This window comes from Falco naumanni, chromosome 11 (assembly GCF_017639655.2).
Source record: "Falco naumanni isolate bFalNau1 chromosome 11, bFalNau1.pat, whole genome shotgun sequence".
In the NCBI taxonomy this organism is placed as follows: Eukaryota; Metazoa; Chordata; class Aves; order Falconiformes; family Falconidae; genus Falco; species Falco naumanni.
This window is the reverse complement of record NC_054064.1, coordinates 23,509,023-23,527,238: the sequence shown is the minus strand read 5'-3', so window position 1 is coordinate 23,527,238 and position 18,216 is coordinate 23,509,023. Positions and strand designations below refer to the sequence as shown.

Sequence of the window (18,216 nt, the reverse complement as noted above, 5' to 3'; positions counted from 1 at the left end):
CCCCTGGGTGTCCGTGTGCCTGTGGGCTGCATGTGGGCTGCGAGTGTCCAAGTGTGTCAAGTGCTTAGTGTGCCCGTGTGTGCCCATGTGTGCCCATGTGTGCCGATGCACGCCCATGCATGCAGCGTGCCGGTGTGTGCCCATATGTGCCCGTCTGTGCCATAGGTACCTGCGTTCCCACGCCTGTGCGTGGGCACCATATGTACCCCGTGTGCCCCCAGTGTGCCGTGTGCGCTCTCACGCCCCGCGGGTGCCCGCGCTGCCGGCGGTGCCCGCGCCCCCGGTGCGGGTGCGGATGCCGGAGCGGGGCGCTGGGGAGCGCGGCGCGGCGCGGGGGGCGGAGCGCGGCGGCGGGGGCGAGAGGCGGCGCCAGCCCCCACCGACCTCCAAACTTTCATTAACTCGGCAGCACCGGCGGCGTCGGCGGCTCCGGGCCTGGTACAGCATCGGCACCGGCACCAGTACCGGGCCGGGCGCAGCGTGGCGGTGCTCCCGTGGGCCCACCTGGCGCGGCGGGAGGGGCCGGGCGGCGGCATGGGCACGGTAAGGGGCGCGCATCTCCGCCGGCACCGGGTGCCCGGTCGGGCCGGCAGCCGCGGGAGTACCGGGGATGGGGGCAGCTGCCGGGGAGGGGAGGGGAGGAGAGGAGAGGGGAGGGGACGGCGGCCGCGAGTGGCTCCGGAGCGGCGGGGACGGGGACATCGGGAGCGGCACCGGCAGCGCCACTGTGAGCAGCACCGGGCGCGGCCACCCGCCGGGACGGTGGCGGGAGCGGGATGCGGAGCGGTCCCGCATCTGTTGCTTTCCCGGCGCAGCGGCGCGGTACCGGCGGAGCGCAGGGGCGCGGCGCGCAGAGCAGGGCTGCCTGCCACTGCAGCTGACCCGGGGGGCCGCGGGGACCGGGGCGGCCCGGCCCGGTGGCGGGGCGGGGGGGCTGGCGGTAATTTTCCACGGGCATGTGCCGGGGCGGGGCGGCGGAGCAGCCACCACGTGGCGGCTGATGTAACCGGGCCCCCCCCCCGCCGTGCTGCACCGGGCGGCGGCGGCGGGGGGATGCCGGGCGGCGGGCGAGTGGCGGCGGGCGCTGCCCGGGGGGGCTGCCGCCGGTGCCGCCGCCGGGGATGGGGGGGTGGGGGGAGCAGGGCGGCGGCAGGGCGGCCCGCTACCCGCCTCCCGCGGGTACCGGGGAGACCTGACTGCGGCGGGCCCGGCGGATGCTGGCGGAGGAAATGGCCTCGCAGGTGGCAATGGCTGCGCCGGTGGCCCGGGGCACCCGCCGGGCGGGAAGGGACCGGGGTGGGGGAGCTGTATCTTGCGACCCGGCATCCGCAGCCTTCCCCTGGGTGCTTTGGGCTGCCTCTCCCGCCGAGGTGTGACACCTCAGCCAGGAGCCCCGCGGGTGCCCAGGTGTTCCCACTTCCACGGTGCCATCCGTCCTGTCTCTAGGTCGAGCCGCCCTGCCCTCCGAGGTGTCACGGCATTCCGCAGCTCTGAGAGAGCCGCCCCGCAGCGCCAGTGCTTTGCATCCCCATCCCTGCCTGGCTTTCTCAGGGGATGCTGCAGCCTCAGGCATCCATGCATCCATCCCGTTGCTGCCCTGCATCTGGCTGGGCGCTTGCCTCCTTGTCAGGCTGGGAGCTGAAGCCAGCAGCATCTATGCAGGCACACAGCTTTATCAGCGCCTGGCAGACCCCGGGGCGAGCGGTGGGCTGTCCACTTGGGCGCTCTGCCTTCCCAGGACACAGGGTGAAGCCCTGGGCTGAATTCAGGGCTGCAGGGTGGGCATAGCTGGTGATAGGTGTGTGGTGGGGAGGAGGTCTGGCCGCTGGCTCTACGCTTCCCACTCTGAGAGGTCCCTGTGCCATGTGAGCAGCCAGCCTTGTGGTAGTGATGACATCTCGGCTCCCCCTGGAAATGCAGCTGCTTCTGGGGAGGGCTTTGGCTGTGGGACGCGGTATCTGCTGACAGCAGCCTGCCTACGCTGGAGGGGCTGTGGCCAGGGCTGGGGGCTCACCCCGCATCCCCTGGCCTCCTGCCCTTTATCTCCACTGCCCATGCTCCCTCTCCACGGTTTAAGGGCCTCGTGCCCCTCTGGTGATCACTCTAGACCCATGGCAGCCTGGGGATAGGCCCTGGGGTGCTCGACTGCAGGTGGTGGGGGTCGGGGACTCTTGGTGGGGGTTGGGGATCCCTCCCCAGCCAGCAAGGACACCAAGTGCTAGTGTGAGATCTGCAAACATTGATGCTGTTGCACGGACAATCAAACTGGTCTTTGGCAAGAGTGGCTGTCCGTCCTGGTGAGGTCAGGCCCCCGGTGCTCCCTGAGGCTTTCAGCAGCCCCAGGCTGGGGCAGGGGTAGGGGCAGTGAAGGCAGCTGCCCGCGCCTGCACCCTGTCCAGTAGCACCTGGTGCCCGGCAGAGCCCAGCAGCTCAGCCCCCCTGCGCCGCACGTGCATGAGATGCACCGGGGCAGAAGGCAATCGTTTCCCATCTGTGTCCTGTGCGGCAGCTGAGCCCTGCGCTGGCCCCGCTCAGCGCCCAGTCCCGGCGCTGCAGTGTGTCGCAGCCACTTCAGCTCCAGCTCTCGCTGGGGCAGAGCTTGGGCCCTGCTCCTGCCCACAGCCCCTTGTTGCCCACCTGCCGGGAGGCTGGCAGCCAGCTGCTTGCAAGGTCGTCTGTCTACACCCGGTAAATCTTTAACTGCTTCTTGGGAAACACCTGGGAGCCGCCGCTCATGTGAGTGCCAGGGGGTTCGTGTGAGTGCCAGGGGTTCGGAGACACTTGGAGTGGGTGGGTGGGAGAGACCACGCTGCCAGCCCACCCAGCCCCAGACCCTGCGTCCGCTGCCAGCCCCGCTCCCGTGTGCCCTGCGGGCAGGTATGGGGGCCTGTCACTGCTTCCTGGTGGGAGGGGGAGGCCTGGGGCGGGGATGTGCCCACCCTACCAGTCACGTCTCTCTTGGTGTCTCTCCCCTCTGCCCAGCTTGCTCTGACAGTGGATTGAAGCGCACTGGTGCTGGTGCCGCAGCCAGCGTGACGGAGAGCGGGCAGGCGAGGGACCCTGCGGTGGGCAGCTGCCGCCACACTCCAGCCTCCAGGGATGGCCGATAAGTGCAGCGAGGGGCTGCTGGTAAGTGCTGGGCTGTGGGGAGTGGGCTGGCATGGGCCACTGCCTTGGGGACCCGGAGCACCCAGTGTAGGGAGCAGGACACTGGGACTCCTGTAAGGCTTGGTGCCCCCCGGGACCCCCAGCTGAGGTTGTGCCACCCTGATGCTCCCGCAGCACTACGACCAGCCTTGTGCCTGCAAGGCTCCCTGGGCGTGGTATCTCGCTGTACCTGGGGATGCTATCGCCCGTCTCAGGCACGCTGCCCAGCCTTATCACCTGCCCCAGCTCTCTGGGCGGGCGGCAAAGGTGGGAAAGCCCCAGCTGGGTGGCTCCTCTGCCTGCTCTCAGCATAGGGCATAGGCACCCCTCTGTGCTGGGTGCCCCCAGAGGGCTACAGTGTGGGGCTGCTTCCCCTTTGCCTCCACCCGGCAGGCTGTCCTGGACGGGGCTGGTAGGATGGTGTACGGGCAGAGCCAGGTTTTTCCAGGCACTAGTGTGATGCCCAACCCCTCTGTACTTGCAGGCGGTGTGCTGCAGGCTGCTGTGCGCTGCTCTGCGCTCATCAGTGGCAGGAATGGCTTCAGTGCACCGGGTGGATGTGGGATGCGCTTGGCATGTGTCCGTGTTGGAGGGCTGCAATGGCCCCGTGCTTGTGGCAGCTCTGCTGTGCAAGTGTTTGGTGCTTGGGAGCCCTTGAGCTCAGGTTCCTGTGCCGGGCTGCTGTGCTGTGTTGGGCAGGTGAGCCCAGGCTGGGCTTGGCTCTTCCCTTTTTCCCAGTGGATGGGAGCTGAACCATCCGGGCCAACACAATTGTCGGGCCTCCCCTTCCCCAGGGGCTTCCTGAAATAGCTGCACGCTCCAGCCAGAGGGCTGGGAGCCAGGACTTCCCTGGGAAGCCAAGAGCCAGAGGAGCAGTGTCCTCCAGCAGGCGCTTCCAGCACACTTGCATGCGCGTGGCTCCTTCATTTGCGTGTCCCAGCATGGCCCTGCTGGCTGTGCCTGCAGCAGGGAGCCCAGCACCCATCCTGCCTGCAACGGGCAGTGTGGAGGGTGAAGGTGGCCAGTGGAAGAGGAAGGCAGTTTTCTACAGAAGTCCTTGGCTGGGAATAGGGAGGTGCTGAGGATGTGTCCGGGCTTGATCAGGGATCTGTTATGGGGATGTGCTCCTGCATGTGTGGGGTGCTTGCCATGGCTCTGTGTGGCTGTTGTGTTCTTGACCTGGTTGGAGCAGCTGGCGTTGCACTGGGGCGAGGGCTGAGCCTGGCACCTGCAGCAGGGAGCCAGCCATGGGAGTGCCCACCTGCTGCCGGTCAATCTTTAACCTGCTTCTTGGAAGTACCTGACCAGCCCACCCCAGGGCCAGGGCACGCAGACAGGTGGGAATGGGCAGGGGACCACAGGGTCTGGCACATGCTATGCTGGCCACCCTGGCTTGCAGCCCAGTGCTTCACTATTTGCAGGGTGCAAGGACACCCCTGCACAGGGCGTGGGGGCTGGGGGGGAAGGCAGAGGTCCCTGTGAGAGCATCCCTGCTCCTGGAGCATCCTCATTCCTGGAGCATCCCTGCACCATAAGAAAGCCTTGGCAGGAGCTGTGGCGGGACAGGCACTAGCTGCTGAGCTGCCTGGGTCAGTGAGGAAGGGAGGTTATCTCCCTGGCCTGCCTCCAGGGCTCTGCCAGTCACCTGGTAAAGTGCAGTTCCTGCCTGTCCTCTCATCCCTGCCTGCAGGTGCAGCTCCCACCACTGCTGCCCCCAGCCCAGTTGGGCTCCCGCAATGCAACCCCTGCCCAGGGATGTGTGTGCAACGCCTGGGGCCGCGGTGGGACTCGGGGTGCCTGCTGTGCCCTGCCTGGGGAAGGACAGGGTTTGATGGAGGCAGCAGCTGGGTGATGTTCAGCTGTGCCTCAGTTTCCCCACCTGTGGGCTGGGGCCTGCTCTTTCCCATTGGTTTGGGTGTGACAAGGGTGCTGTGTCTTGCTTTTGCAAGCTCTGCGTTTTGTTGATGGCTCTGGGAAGCTCTGCATGCTCACTCCAAAACAACAGGCAGAAGGGTGGGCAGTGCCCCCCTACCACTCCCAAGCCCTGCAGATGCCCTGTCAGTGGGCAGCCAACGGGGTGCAGGGCAGCTCCAGGGGCTGGGTCAGTTCCTGTGTGACCAGGCAGGAGGGTCCCCGTGGCGCCACAGAGGAGTGGGAAGGGTCAGACAGCCTCTCTGTCCCTGGCCTTTAAGAACATTTTGTTTTGTTCTCCTCAGGGCACTTTGTTCAGGCTCCAGCAGTACCCGTGGCTCCTGACTCCCGGGCTGCCTTGCTGGCACGGTCGGGCAGCCTTTGGCCACGGGGCACCCCGCTCAGGTGGGCTCCTGCCATCGCCCCAGCCCACCCTGGGCAGACAATGGGGAGCCACTGCCACCGCACTGCTGGGGATTAAGGGCTGGGAAGGTGGGGGGGCCCTGCCTGTCCCAGACACCCCCAGCAGCGTGGTGCCACTGGCCAGTGGCTGCGGGCAGGGGAGCCAGTGGAGCTGCGGAAGTGGTTCTTGGCTCCAGGAGCCCTTCCTGGAATACCAAGGGGCAGTGATGGGGAGGGGGGGAGGCAGCACAGGATTTTTCTGCCTGAATGCCCTGGGAGAATCATGTCTGCCCCGGGAGAAAGGGGCTGGAGAAAGGCAGCCCTGGCGGAAGCACCTGGCTGGGGGATGGTCCCTGGGCATCACCCCTGCCCCAGGCACCCTACAGCCCTGCTCGGGGACAGGATGACAGGGGCTGGAAGACCCACAGCCACCCTCAATACACCTATCGCCTCTGCATCTCAGCCCCAGCACTGCCAGCCAGTTGGTGTGGGACTGGGATGCCAGGGGAGGTGAGGGTCCTGCTGTGGGCCCTTCATTAGCAGCAGTGTGTGCCTGTAGGGCTGGCAGTGACCTCTGCCTGCCTTCTGGCCAGGCTGCCAGTGGAGCAGCACTGTGCTCCCGTGGGCTGGCACAGGGCCTGGCATCCCTGGGATGGGACGGTGGGTCCCGTGGTGCTGTGCTCAGGCTGCTGCTAGGGGCACGGGGAGGAGGGCACTGTGCCTGGGGCAAGACATCGTGGTAGTGACATGCAGGTGGCCCAGGCAAAGTGATGTGGTCAAACTGGGCATAGAGGGTTGCTTGTGTGGGCACCTTGCAGAGTGTTGGGGCACAGAAGGTGCCTGGCCGCATGTTGGGCAGGACAGGTGGCTGAGCTGGCTGGGCAGGGCTGGAGTCACTGGCTGGCACAGCGTGGGGTGGCTCTGGCCTTGCACATGTCCCAGGGGGATCATGCTTGGATACTGCCATCCCATGGATAGGGCATGTCCCAAGCTACTGGGTGGCCAGTGCAGGAGGGGACAGGGACAAGCACTAGGTGCTGGTGCACGAGGGGCCAAGCACCCGCCTGCACACGTGTGCTGTTCATGTGCATGCCTGCGGCCATTGCTGCCCAGACCCCAGATGGTCGCCCGAAAGCGCCGTCCTGTCACCCCGCCCTTGGCGCACCATCACGCCTCGCTGGCGCCTTGGCCACGCTCCCCAGCCGGGGCACAGGGCTGGGAGCAGCTGGGGCACCCCGAGCCTGGCTGAGGGGCACCCTGCGCCTGCCATCCTGTGGGACGCAGCACCCCGCTGGGGTCCCACCCCTCCCTAGCAAGGGGGCGAGCAGGGAGGCTGCGGAGTGCCCGGGTGGCAGGGGGGTCATGGCACAGCCCTCCTGCCAGCCAGATGGTCCCCCGTGGGGCAGTGACCTTTCAAGGGCTGCCATGGAGACCCCATGATGTCGCCAGTGGTATGACGTCAGAGTAGTGTGGCACCAGGCTGGGGATGTGTCAGCAGGCAGGCTTGTCCCCATGCCCCCATCCGCCAGCGGGGCCATGCCTGGTCCTCACAGCCCTCAGGTGCCCAGGGTTGGGGTCAGGTGTGTGGGGCTGGGGACACTGGGGTATGGAACGGCAGGCTCCAAGGGGACGTGGCCCCCTGCCACGCTCCAAACACAGGTCCTGGCCCTGGCCAGACGGGCAGCAGTGCCCGCAGGGAGGGCAGCGCTGCCCGCTGAAGCATGCGGGGCTGTGAGCAGCTGGACCCCGCTAATGAGGCCTCATTAAGCATGACAGGGCTCAGCCCGCTGTGCAGCTTGCCCTGCCTGAGCCTGCCAGGGCAGGCACCTGGCTCACGGGGGCACGGCTCGTGGGGGATGGAAACTGAGGCATAAGGGTCCCTGGGCAGGCAGGGGTGGTGCTGGGGCAGGCAGCGTGGTGGGGTGCCGGTGCTGCGGCGGCGTGGCTGGCGAGGGGCTGAGCCTGGCTGGGAGGCAAGTGGGGAGCAGTGCCAAGCACTGGAGGCAGCGAGTGGGGGGAGGCAGGCGGGCGGCTGCTGCACCAGAGCCCAAGGTGCCAATGAAGCTAGGGACTCGCCGAGCCGGCCAGCCTGTCCCCCTGGATGGTGGCTGTGGGCAGCCGGGCCCCCTCTGGCCCCCTCAGCAGGTCAGTGGGGAGCTGAGAGCAGGGTCTCAGTCTGGGGGGCAGAGTGGGGGGTCAGGGTGGGTGGCGGCCACGCCAGCGCTGTCACCCCCCTACCGTGGCTTTCCAAGCCCCTTTGTGCCAGCTCCGGGGTGATGGGCCTGCAGGGCAGAGCCACAGCTGCAGCTTTGTGCTGTGGGATGCTGGAGAGGCACCCCGAAGCCCCACAGCCAGGGATGTGGGGTGCTCCAGGGGATGGAGGGCACAGTGTGGCACCAACCCCCTCCATGGCCTCGGCTGCGTTGGTTGCCGGATGGTTGTGTGTTCATTAACTCTGGAACCTACTGATTGCAAGAGAGGTGCACAGCACCCCTTTGCCTTGCTCAGTGCTGCAGGGGCAGAGGCTAGCAAAGATCCCCCCCCCCTCCCCATTTCATGGGCATCGGTCAGAGTTTGCCCTGTCCTCCCATGGCACCCCAGGGATGGGCTGGTGCTGCTGCAGATGGCTGGCAGAGCACACTCAGGGCTGTTGTTGGGGCTGGGCAGCCTCCCTGCGTTGCAGGGTGGTCGGGACTGTGTTGCACTGCTGAGGGGTCCTGGGATCTGGACATCCCCCTCAGCACTGTGTCACCCTGCCCCTGGGAGTGCCCCCATGCTGTACCTCTGCTGCACCGGGGCAGGGACGAACACAGGGCTGGGCACCGCAGAGAGAGGGCAGGGATAGCTCGGATGTGCCGGTGGGGCTGGCAGAGCCGGGACGGGCAAGCTGGCAGGTCACGGCAGGCTCTGGTGCAGGGCTGGCACTTGTGGGCTCATTATCCCATGTGCCAGGGACAAGGAGTGCAGGACCTGATTATAGTCCCCCTCCCCAGCACCCAGAATCTGTGGACAGCCAGCGAGTGTCCCCAGGACACCCCAGTCCATGTCACTCCACCCCTGGGGACCCCTGTCCCAGGCTGAGGTTCCCCTACCCCAGGCATCTGGCACCCCAGTTCCCTGCCCTGGCAGAGCTGCTATTTTGGCAAACAATGTAATTAGCATCTATTTGTATCTTCCGTCCCTGCTTTGCCCAGCCGTGACTTCATTGCCATGGATGTGGCAAAGAGCAATGACATCAGGCTGATGACATCAGGGCTGACTGGTACCCTGCATTGGCATTGCAGGAGCAGCCCTGGCACCCAGTTAGGAGGCTGGGGAAGGAACTGGGGGTCTCTCACTGGTTCGAGGGGGGGCTGGATAAGGCTGATACCCGATGGAGTGCTTCTGCTGGGCTTAAATACCTCTGTGGGGGCAGTCTGAGTGGAGAGAAGAAGAGGGGGGCACCATGCTGGAGATGCCTCCCGTGGGGACATCCCCTCCCCGCATCAACTCTGCCACTGCCATGAGCTTCCCAGCCATAAATCAGGGCCCTTTCGGGTAGTGGGGGGCATCCGGGCACCCCAGCCAAGCTGTCATTGTGAGAGGCAATGCTGCTTAGCATGAGAAAGGCTCCGGTGCCAGGCAGTGTGATGGATGATGCCTGCTTTGCTTTGCTGGGCTGGGGAAGCTTTGGCCATATGGGGAGGGGGGTCCCTGGGGAAAGGGGAGAAAGGATGCCCTGGGCACCCTGAACATCTCCGAAGGTGGGTGCGGGACATCTCCAAAGGGGATGTTTGGGGTGCCCGGAACATCCTTCTTCCTCCCCCCACGCCGCCTCCCGCTATATTTTCACTCAAGCCAGGCATCTTTTGGAGCTGCATGGGAGTATGTGCATGGAAAATGCAGGGTCTGGGAGCAGGACCGCCCTTTCCAGGGGCTTGCATCCGTGCTGGGGGGCAGCTCGCCCTTTGCAGCCCAGCTCTGTCCCATCCCCACAGCAGGGAGGGATGTTGTCTCATCTTCCTGGATACCTGGGTTCTCGGTGTGCGTCCCCCTCTTTTACCAAGTGGGGTTGGGAGGACAGTTAATGACTGTAAAGGACAGGCTGACCTTCCCAGATTTGGGGAGAGGAGGGGTGGTAGCAAGCTGATGGGTGAGCCTGCAAGTGTTTGCGCACGTGTGCATGCTTGTGCACGCATGGGCACACGTGGCTGCCCCCTTATTGGGGACAAGTGCGGCAAAGCCCAGCACTGTAGGAAAGGTGGGGGGGGGGGAGGGGGGGGGCACAGAGGCCTGGTGCTCTCGTTGCACTGGTGCCAAGCAGCTCAAGGCTGGTGTGCCCCATTGCATGGGGGTGAAGCCATGCCAGGGTCACCCGAGCAGAGGGTTAGCCCTCTGGCTTTAGGACAGGGATGAGGTCCTCTGTGGGCATCGGGGCTCCAGACTGACCCAGCGCCATGCACTGTGGCTTCCCCCCTCGACCAGACCCTTTGTCAGGGAGGCTGGAACATTGCCCCCTCTCCTGCTGGCCGTGCAGCTCATTAGGAACCTCGTTAGTGCGAGCAGCTTAATCAGAGGCTTCTCGATCGGATCAGCCTCATCGAGCGGGCAGTGTGCCCTAGTGTGGGGACAGTGCTAGTGTCCTGCCCCCCAACCCAGGGTACCCCCTCGGTCCCACTCCCACTCAGCACCCCACAGGAGACTCCCCCAGCACCCAGGGCTGCTGTGAGCTCATTTCTGACAGTCTTTGCCCACAGGCTGTGGCGTGGCCACCCTGGTACCCTGACTGGGCATGGCCAGCATGTCTTCCCTATTGCCCTGCCCAAAGCGCCCAGTGATCTGACACCGCCCCCCCCCCATCGCCCCTCTCCCCAGCCCTGCACCCCAGCAGCCCCCCCGTGGCCCCCGGCGCGTGCAGGCCCCGCTTGTAGCAGATGGCTTTGTTTGGCAGCGCAGTGCCGGAGTCGCCGGGCATCACGTCCCGGCTGTGCCGGCCCTAATCGAATGATACGGTTAGGTGCACCGTGCCTGCTGCCTGCACCCCGCCGGCGTGAGCAGATCCAAAGCGACGGCTCCCATTTGTGGCCCGCACGCTGACGGCATCAGCCATCGTGGGGGGCACATGGCAGGGATGCAGCGGGGGGAGCAGCGTGAGTGGGCATGGGTGTGGGCATGGGGTGTCCATGGTGGTGGAGAGACCGTCACTGTGGAGCTCCATTGTGCTCCTAGGGCTGCCGGCACCCCGTGCTGCTCCCGCAGGGTCACGGACTGACCGGCACTCTCATCCTGTGTACCCATCACCTGGCCTTGGGTGGAGAAGGCAGGGTTTGGGGTACCTGCAGCACCCCAGAAATGCCATCTGCCCTCAGCCCAACCTGCCAGAGCTCTGTAGCATCTGGGCAAAACATTAGCATGAGCCCAGGGCCATGCTGGGATGGAGCCACGGGGTGATGGGTGCCATCTCTGCTGGGGGTGATGGGTGCTTATCCCTGTTGTTGTTGTTGGCTCCGGTGTGAGCTCGCATTGTGTGGCAGCCTGCACAAAGCGCCCTTTCTTGCCCCTGTCTGACCCCCTCCCCCCAGGTCCCCTGCAGTGAGGGATGGCTGGGCACCGGGGCTGTCCCGCTTAGGGGACTCAGTTGCATGGGACCCCCTGCCCTGGTGCTGCCCTGAGTGCGGTGCCCTCACTGGTGACTGAGCTGGCAGCAGGACCCCAGGGGCAGTAGGGTGCCTTTCCCAGGAGGCACCCAGCCCCCCGCCTGCTCTGGTCACTGCACCCCACTACCCATTGAGGGGGGGCCCCTGCTTCACCCCGGGGGTCTCACCATTTTCGCCCAGCCGTGGTTAGCGGCCACCCAGCGGGACCTCTCTTGCTGGGCGCAAGGAGGAGGGGGCACGGGAACAGAGGCCCCTTTGTGCTCAGGCGCCCGGACCTGCTTTGTATGAGTTGCAGGCTCTTCCTTCGCTGCAGCCGGGCTCTGGGCAGAGCTATTCATCGGGGGGGGGCGCTGCCACCGCTGCCCTCCCCCTCCTTGGCACTGCCTGTGCGTGGCGGGATGGGGGGGGACACTGGCATGAGGGAGGGATGGGGAAGGATGCTGGGGACCACCCGGCCCCGCTTGGCGGCCGTCGCCCCTCCGATGGGGCCGGCAGGGGCGTTCCTGGTTGACACACCCCACGGCATCTCTCCACAGAATGGTGCTGTGCCCGGGGAGCGGGGCAAGCTGGACAAGAGCGTCAAGCGTGGCAACTGGGGCAACCAGATCGAGTTTGTGCTGACCAGCGTGGGCTACGCCGTGGGGCTGGGCAACGTCTGGCGCTTCCCGTACCTCTGCTACCGCAATGGGGGAGGTGGGTGTCGGGGGGAATGGGATGCCTCAGGGCAGGGGTGGGGGTGAGTGCTCCAGCCCTGTGCAGTGCTTGCCAGCCCCAGGCTTATGGGGTGATGCAGGGCATGGGGAGCACAGCTGTGCCCAGGGCCATTGCCCACTCACCCTCTGGTTGCTGCCCGCCAGGTGCCTTCATGTTCCCCTACTTCATCATGCTGGTGTTTTGCGGCATCCCCCTCTTCTTCATGGAGCTCTCCTTTGGGCAGTTCGCCAGCCAGGGCTGTCTTGGCGTCTGGAGGGTCAGCCCCATGTTCAAAGGTAAGGAGCTGCCTGTCCCCACCGGCAGACACTAACATGGGACACCCGCCAGCACATGGTACGGCCCCTGCACACCCTGTGTGTCCCCTGCACGCACACCTCCGGCACATCACGTGGCCCTGTGCAGGCACCTGCAGCTTGCACAGTCCTCCATATGTGTGCATTGCACATGTATCACTGCCTGTATGGCACAGGGCCCGTGCGCATGCCCACTCCAGGCTGCATTCCCTTGCACACAGCTCGCCTGGCATCCCCCTGCACGCATTACACATGTCCCTTCACACGCAATGCATCTCCTGCGCGTACCCAGCCCTGCACTGGCATCCACTGCAGGCATTACACACACATCCCTGCTCAGGCCACACGTGTCCCCAGTGTGTCACTCTTGCAGAGTCCAGTCAGGCCCCCTGAACAGGCTGTGGGCACCCGTGGCCCCTCCGGCTGTGGGCACGCTCCTGTGGTCCTCTCCCTGCGCTATAGGGTGCTGTGCCCACGTGCGTGCTGTCCATGCTCAGAGCTTGCCCTGCCATGGCTGGACTGTGCTGCTGGTGCACCTCCCGGCACATCGGTGTGCTCCCATGCTGCTGGCTGTTCTGGCACATGCCTGCGTGCTGCCTTCTGGGTGATGTGTTCACATCACAGCTGAGTGGGGGCAGCTCATGCACATGCTTCTGTGTGCCCTGCACCATGGTGTGCTCAGCCTAGGGGTGCGTTTCCCCTGTGCTTGTGTCACCTCTGTCACATGCCACCAGGTAGCTGCAGCCCTAAAGTCACCATAGCCAGGAGGGACCCCCACCTAGTGGTTTTCTAGGGCTGCAGACCCCAGGAGTTTGCCTGCAGCCTTGCAGGCCATGCATCCCCTGCGCATTGCCACATGTCCCAGGGGACCCTCAGCATGACCAGGCTTGCTTGGAGGTGAGGATCCCATGCATAGTGGTCCCCACTCCAGTGCCACAGCCAGGACCCAAGCCACGGAGCGGCTGCAAGGCTGCTGCTGGCAGTGCCGCATGCTGCCTGCCCCCGCTGTGCCAACGCCAGAACCCCCTGTGCTGCGTGCCATGCCCCTGCCGTGCCGCACCATGCCGCTCACCGCTCCCTGGTGCTGTTCCCAGGCGTGGGCTACGGGATGATGGTGGTGTCCACATACATCGGGATCTACTACAACGTGGTGATCTGTATTGCCTTCTACTACTTCTTTGTGTCCATGACGCGCGTGCTGCCCTGGACATACTGCAGCAACGCCTGGAACACGCCCGACTGCGTGGGGGTGCTGGACGGGAACCTCTCCAGCCGCGCCGCCCTCAACCTCACCCGCCTCCTCAACACCACCCAGAAGCGCACCAGCCCCAGCGAGGAGTACTGGAGGTACTGGGGATGGGACGTGGGACAGGTGAGGGGATGGTGGCAGGGTCCCGCTGACATCCACTGTCCCCCTCCCCATGCAGGAGGTACGTGCTGGACCTGTCGGATGACATCGGGAACCTGGGCGAGGTGCGGCTGCCCCTGCTGGGCTGCCTCGGCGTCTCCTGGGTCGTGGTCTTCCTCTGCCTCATCAAGGGTGTCAAGTCCTCTGGGAAGGTACCCACGTGCACCCCGCCCCCCGGCTGTGGTGGCCATGACCCTCCCCTATTGGGAACATCGCTCCCACTGTGGACATGGCCCCACCGCTTCTGGGCACAGCCCCTCCTAGCCCGCCGCCCTGTGCATGCTCCCCACTCCCCACTCCGGGGACCCACTCAGGACCATAACCCCTCCCCTGGCCCATAGCCCCTCCCCCGGTCCACAGACACGACCCTTTCAGACCACACCCCTTGTCCCCTCCCCCCGCCCCCCACCACTGAGGTGTCACCCCACAGGTGGTGTACTTCACGGCCACCTTCCCCTACGTGGTGCTCACCATCCTCTTCGTGCGCGGCATCACGCTGGAGGGGGCCCTCACCGGCATCATGTACTACCTGACGCCCCAGTGGGACAAGATCCTCAACGCCAAGGTGAGTGGGGACAGCGGGTGGTGGGTGGCCAGGGAGGACCAGGGCTGCAGGGCACAGGGCTGACCGCCCCACTGCTGCAGGTGTGGGGTGATGCGGCCTCACAGATCTTCTACTCGCTGGGCTGCGCCTGGGGTGGTCTCATCACCATGGCCTCCTACAACAAGTTCCACAACAACTGCTACCGGTGAGTGCCCTACCACGGCCCGCCGCCCCAGCCCCCTGCTGCCTCTCAGGCCTACAGACAGCCCTGACCCCTCTCCCTGCAGGGACAGCATCATCATCAGCATCACCAACTGCGCCACCAGCGTCTACGCCGGCTTTGTCATCTTCTCCATCCTGGGCTTCATGGCCAACCACCTGGGCGTGGATGTCTCCAAGGTGGCTGACCATGGCCCTGGCCTGGCCTTTGTTGCCTACCCCGAAGCCCTCACGTTGCTCCCCATCTCACCCCTCTGGTCCATCCTCTTCTTCTTCATGCTCATCCTCCTGGGGCTGGGTACACAGGTAGGTCGTGGTGGGGCAGCATGGTAGCACCAGTGCGTTGGGATGGGGTGGCATGGTGGGGCCAAGGCGGTGACATCCTGCCCCCTCTGTCCCACGCACAGTTCTGCCTGCTGGAGACACTGGTCACAGCCATCGTGGACGAGGTGGGCAACGAGTGGATCATCCGCAGGAAGACCTTTGTGACGCTGGGGGTGGCTGTGGCAGGCTTCCTGCTGGGCATCCCGCTCACCACGCAGGTAGGTGACCATAGGACTGTGGTGACAGGGTGTGATTGCCATGGCAGCCTTGCTCTGCCGACACCACCAGCTGTATATCCATTGCTGCCATGGTGGTGGTAACACCCAGTGCCTGGTGTTGCCATGCCAGCCCTGGCGACAGCATCCAGACTAAGCAATGGTATCTGTATCCGGACTAAGTGTCACCATGCTGACCCTGGCATCGGGTGTTGCCATGCCATGGCAGCGGTACAGCTGAGGCAGCTGTGTCAATGGGTGCCTCTTGCAGGCGGGCATCTACTGGCTCCTGCTGATGGACAACTACGCCGCCAGCTTCTCCCTGGTCATCATCTCCTGCATCATGTGCGTGGCCATCATGTACATCTACGGTAGGTGCAACTGCCTACGGCCAGTTGGCCACCAGGGCTGCCCCAGCCAACTGGTGGGCTAACTTCTAGCTAGTCATTGTCTTGCTGTGGGGTAACTGGCAAGGCCATTGGCCAGTTGGGCAGCTCTGACCTGGTGGATCCCACCACCTGGGTCTGGAGCTGGTGCTGGGCAGGGGTGGGAGGGGGCTTGGGGTCCCAGCCCAGCAATGCAGGGGCTGATAGTCACTTGTTCCCCCAGGGCACCACAACTACTTCAAGGACATTGAGATGATGCTGGGCTTCCCACCCCCGCTCTTCTTCCAGATCTGCTGGCGCTTCATCTCGCCCGCCATCATCTTTGTGAGCATCGTGACCATGGGGCACAGGGCCATGGGAGAAGGGGGCTGGGAGCCCACCTGGTCACCCCACATACCCACCCTGGGGAGGATGCAGGGATGGGGCAGAGCAGGGTGATTGTGGGGGGCACAGAGCAGGCTGGCTGCTCCCCACTGGCTGATCCTGCCTGTCCCTCCCCAGTTCATCCTGGTCTTCACAGTGATCCAGTACCGGCCCATCTCCTACAACGATTACGTCTACCCCACCTGGGCCATCAGCATCGGTTTCCTCATGGCACTCTCCTCCGTCATCTGCATCCCCATCTACGCCATCTACAAAGTGTGCTGCTCCGAGGGGGACACGCTGCTGGAGGTGGGTGGCTAGGGGCTAGACCGCCTTGTTCGTGTCCCACCTGGAGCTGCCTGCAAGGCTGTCCCCAACCCCACCGGAGCTGTCAGCACCCCGCAGCGGCTGTGTGCAGGCAGCATCCATGGGGCACCCCCACCTCTGGGTACCCTGGGAGCCGCTGGCATGTTGGGGCAGGCTGGGGTGGCGGAACATGGTGGGTGTTAACCCTGTCCCCATCCTCTCCCTCTCTCTCTAGCGCTTGAAAAACGCTACCAAGGCAAGCAAGGACTGGGGCCCAGCACTGGTAGAGCACCGCAGCGGGCGCTACGCCCCGGCGTTCAGCCCCTCCACCGAGTCCCATCTGGAGGTGCAGCCCCTGCAGCCAGAGAAGGGTCGGAGCGAGGCAGCGGCTGCCTCCCCTGTGCAGGGCAGCAACGGCTCAGCCCACAGCCAGGACTCCAGACTGTGACCCCCTGCCGTCCCCGCACCCCCTCTAACCCCTCCCGCGCGGTGACACTTTCGCACCTTCCGCTGGCGGAGCCTGGCTCCGGGCTGCACCGGACCGCAGGGGGCTCTCAGCGCCTGACCCCGAGACCCCCCACGTCCTTGCCGGTTAACCCCCCCTGCCCCCCCCCGTGGCGTTCGTTAACCCTCATGTTTACGGTAACCTTTGTGCGCGACGCTGGGACAAGAGAGGAGGGGGCACAGCCCCAGGAGGGCCGGGAGCCAGAGGCACTTTGCGGGGGCCCTGCCCCAGGGGGATGCACAGGATGGGGGGCAGGATGCCCCCTGGCTCCCAGCCCCCTCACAGCCAGGCAGCCTGCCCCACCGTGGGGCACAGTCCTGGCCCACCCGTGGGGAGGGCGTGGGTTGGGACATGCCAGGGCTGCCCGTGGCCGCCCCAAGCTGTGTGTGCACAGGGCCGTCGTGGCAGGGTTTGGCACCGCAGGACCCCCAGCCCACGTGGGCACCCACTGTGGCTCAGAGCCTGCAGGGTCCCACGGGTGGCCGTGCCAAGCACCAGGCCAGCAGAGGGAGACGGGGGCAAGCACAGTGTCCGCATGGGCAGCCGGATCCCATGGTACAAGACACGAGCACTTAGAGCACAGGTGTGCGTGCATGTGTGTGTCCCTTACCCATAGATGCGGTATGGGCATGCATGTCACGTACACGGGCACACATGGGCACACATGCACGGTACCCCGGGGCTGTGCAAGGTGGTGAGCTGGTGTGCCCCATTGAGGGGCTGTGGGTGCCAGGCATTAACCTGCTAAGCTGGGCACAGCCACACGCAGCGTGGGCACAGTTTAGTGCTCCTGCCTGCCCCATGGCAGGGCAGGAGGCTGGGGAGTACTTCTGCCTGGCTTGGGGGGTGATGGGCCAAGGCCACGGTCCAGCTCTCCCCAGCAGCCCCGGCATGGGCAAGGGGGACCTTCCATGGTGCTAAGGGGGAGCAGGATGGACTGCCCCCCTGCCCCCCTGCCCCCCTGCAGCTGCTGCTAGCAAGAAGTACCAGCGGAGACACGGAGGGCTGCACCAGCCTACTTGCTCCAAGCCATCAGGGGATGCTTGGTCTCCAACCAGTATTAGTGGAGCAGGATGCACTGGCAAAGGCCAGGCAACTTTAAATGTCTTCCAGCTCCAACCAAAGGGCTTGGAGCTCTTGATTCAGGGTGGCCAGGGTGAGACCCTTCCCACTCTGCTGCCCCCCCTCCCAGCCAGTGCTCTGCACTCCCTATGCCACAGCCCTGAGGCTGACACAGGGACACAGCGTGGCTTGGTACAGTGGCTGGAGGCGGTGGGCACTGAGCCCTGGCAGGATGTTCCAGCTCCCCTGTTCCCGTCCCGAGCCCCCCGCCGTGCCGTGGCGAGGGGCGCAGGTTCCCGCATGGTGCCCGTGCCCTGCCCCACGTGTCACGCCGCTACTCTTCACCTCTAATTGTTAGCAATAACGCACGCGTCCCTGGGCAGCACTGCCTGTGCCAGTGTCTCTCCCGGTGTAGAGTTCTAAAGTATCCTAGATTTTAATGAGATTTATATTCCTGAGGCTGTGTCCCACTGTGCCCTTCTTTGGGGACCCTGGTGGGGGTGCGGGTTGGAGAGTGGGGGACCATGTCCCATGGGTGCAGCCTTTTTCCCCTTGCATGCCCTGCACTGACACTGAGCAGCCAGACTGGGCAAGGGGGAATGCTCCCTTGGACCTACGAAACCAGCTGGAGTTAAGGCATAAGGTGGGGGACAGGGGCCTGTCCCTGCTGGGGGAGAGCATTGTCCCCAGGGACAGGGAGGTGCAGCAAGCATCCATGGCATGGTGACAGCAGCCAGCTTTGCCCCATGCGTGCCCTGGGCACCTTGCGGGGCAGGGATGC

The 18,216-nt window shown here is 65.2% G+C and overlaps 1 protein-coding gene across 3 annotated transcripts; it reads left to right on the top strand.

The window, feature by feature from the left end:
* Positions 1–379: 379 nt before the first annotated feature.
* On the top strand, positions 380–17,085 carry SLC6A9 (solute carrier family 6 member 9). 3 transcript variants are annotated; one of them, XM_040610042.1, is made up of 14 exons: positions 380–543; positions 2,983–3,129; positions 11,633–11,789; positions 11,954–12,085; positions 13,198–13,450; positions 13,531–13,663; positions 13,942–14,076; positions 14,157–14,260; positions 14,343–14,580; positions 14,682–14,816; positions 15,085–15,184; positions 15,423–15,523; positions 15,701–15,871; positions 16,104–17,085. In XM_040610042.1, exons 2-14 carry the CDS (start codon positions 3,100–3,102, stop codon positions 16,314–16,316), a joined length of 1,902 nt encoding a protein of 633 aa, XP_040465976.1. In that variant the 5' UTR covers positions 380–543; positions 2,983–3,099; the 3' UTR covers positions 16,317–17,085. The 3 variants fall into 3 exon arrangements, with proteins under 3 accessions (XP_040465976.1, XP_040465978.1, XP_040465977.1); XM_040610044.1 differs by lacking the exon at positions 380–543 and adding an exon at positions 1,447–2,688; XM_040610043.1 differs by lacking the exon at positions 380–543 and adding an exon at positions 1,447–2,736.
* Positions 17,086–18,216: the final 1,131 nt, after the last annotated feature.